At 43.1% G+C, this 2,500-nt stretch overlaps 1 protein-coding gene across 1 annotated transcript in view; it reads right to left on the bottom strand.

The window, feature by feature from the left end:
- Positions 1-2,500, bottom strand: part of slit3 (slit homolog 3 (Drosophila)) — a 38,234-nt gene that overhangs the window by 4,082 nt on the left and 31,652 nt on the right. Inside the window, exon 19 of the mRNA XM_060063699.1 lies at positions 78-232. Within this exon, the coding sequence (XP_059919682.1) occupies positions 78-232 (155 nt within the window). The remainder of the gene's footprint in view (positions 1-77; positions 233-2,500) is intronic.

Below are 2,500 nucleotides of genomic sequence, written 5' to 3' on the forward strand. Positions count from 1 at the left end.
TACAGCTGTGTGTGTGTGTGTGTGTGTATGTGCGTGTGAGTGTTCATGTACATGAGTGTGTGTGTGTGTGTCCCTACCTCCTATGTACAGCTGTGTGTTGTGGTCGACGGAGGGCTGCCGTGGCAGCTTGCTCAGGCTCTTGGGGGCGCCGTTGTCCACCACCAGGCTCAGAGAGTGGTTCTGGAGCAACAGCTCCACCGTGTGGAAGAGACCGTCACTCACCGACTCCACGCTGCACACACACACGCACACACACACGCACACACACGCACACGCACACACGCACACGCACACACGCACACACGCACACACGCACACGCACACACACACACACACACACACAAACAAAAACACGCACACACACACGAACACGCACACGCACACACACGCACACACACACGCACACACATATACAAGAGACACATAGGAAAATAAGAGTTGATTAGTTGATTTAAATAATTGTGTTTCACTAGAATTATACTTGAAATATGAAAACAAATAAATGGTAAAACCTAATCAAACCACATAACCAAGATTAACACAATAGCTACTCTTTAGAGAGAAGATACCTTCAAAAATATGTTCTGCTCAAAGAGCATACAATATATTAAGGATAGTAGTACATTATTTGACATTATTATTACATCTATGTAACACCTTTGTAGAGAAACAAAGACAAGAACTAAGAAGTATATGCGTGATTGCATGAATATGAAAGGGGTCACGACAATTCGGCATCGACACAGAACAACGTAAGTATGTGTGCATATGGGCATGCGTGTGCATGTTGATGTCTGTGTGTATGTCTCTAAGTGAGTGTGTGTGTGTGTGTGTGTTTGTGTGGTTTTTAGCTGAAAGGCAGACAGAACGCTACAGAGACAGTGGTTTGGCAGAGCAGAACGAGAGAGAGAGATAACGTGGATGAGAGCAAACAGTCTGAGAGAAAGAGAGATAAAACGTGGGAGCAGAGGGAACAACGGGGGAGAGAGAAAGAAAAAAGAAAGCAAGCAGACCACGGAAGAAGACAAAAGAAGGAGTGAATCTGATGTTTGTGCTGGGGGTCCCAGACGAGGCCCCTCCCTCCTGTGGTCTCTCACCAGATAACCAACTGAAGGAAAGTGGCCCGTTTGATTGACAGCTGTTTATTTGCTGTAAGACTGTTTAAGGTTACGGTGCCGTTAATTGCCAAGCCAATGGGAGGGGGGCTGTATGGTTTGTGTTTGCGTGAAGCCATTTAAATCATTTTATTTTTGTTTTAGCATTTTAGCATTTTATCGATCTTTATAGTGATATAGAATAATACAAATACATGGTTTCGTCAGAATAGCTTGCTAGTACCGAATGCTCACCGCTAAACTTGAAATTAATGGATCAGTTTTCACCATAATGCAGTGGTCAATAATGCATGCATAATAAGCCATAATGTACGATACGTATTTAATACATGAACCCTGAAGGCATTATTCTTTCCATTCAAAAGTATAAACCATTGACGTATGTGAAATTGTACTGCAAGAGCTCTGTCTAAGTTTTCTATTTTAAATACTAGAGCAACAGATGGCTTGGATGAAAACAGCAAAGGAAGCAAACAACAATAGCACAAACAACAGAAACTGTCATCATGACCTTTTCGAGACATCAATCCTCGCCCCTCAGCATTTAGTTTGTGGTTTTTCAAAATAAGAGCTCTCCCTCCACCACGGACCCAACACAGTGGAGTGTATGTTTCCTATTAGGAGTCTTGTAATGTAATAATGGGATCCTAAAGGGTCTGTTCCAAGAAGCCCAGATCGTGTTCTGCCAGTGCGGGAGAGACAATTTATTATGTCGTTTCCTTGTAAACCTCTTTTACTTGCCCTTTTCCTTCCTCTCCATCCTACTTTCCTCCCTTTCCTCCCCAGTGTCCTCTCCCTTTGGCTCCAGTCCTTCCACACTTCTTCTCTTAGATTCTCAGTCAGTTTACTTTAGTAAAGCAATGCTCTGCAGCTCTGTTGATTCCCCTTGTCTTCCATACATATCTGAATTAAAACAAATGATTGTATGACCACATATTTCACATTTAAATATGTAAATGTGTAAATGACCACATAACAAATGTGCCTCGACTAACATACTGCCCTACAGGTATGCTCAAAGGCGCAGACAGCCATATCTCCAACCAGTGTTTGCAGGTAGTGTCCTCTAGGTGTCACTATAAGACTGAGGCCAAATCTAGACAACAGCCCTCCAATCCAGTGTTATAGATATAATATCATCACTGTTTGGACACAGACGTTTTCCAGTGTGTGTGTGTGCGTGTGCGTGCACATGCGCGCGTGTGTGTTTTTGTGTATGAGATTTTAAATCCCATATGCACACTTACTGTGCATAGACGTGAGTTTGTTAGCATGTTGACATGATCAGGCTCTGTATGTGTCCATGTATGGGCACGTATGTGTGTGCATGCTGTGTGCTTCTGTTCATGTTTTTGTGCATGTCTGTTTGTGTGTGTGTGTGTGTA

Source organism: Gadus macrocephalus, chromosome 10 (genome assembly GCF_031168955.1).
Source record: "Gadus macrocephalus chromosome 10, ASM3116895v1".
In the NCBI taxonomy this organism is placed as follows: Eukaryota; Metazoa; Chordata; class Actinopteri; order Gadiformes; family Gadidae; genus Gadus; species Gadus macrocephalus.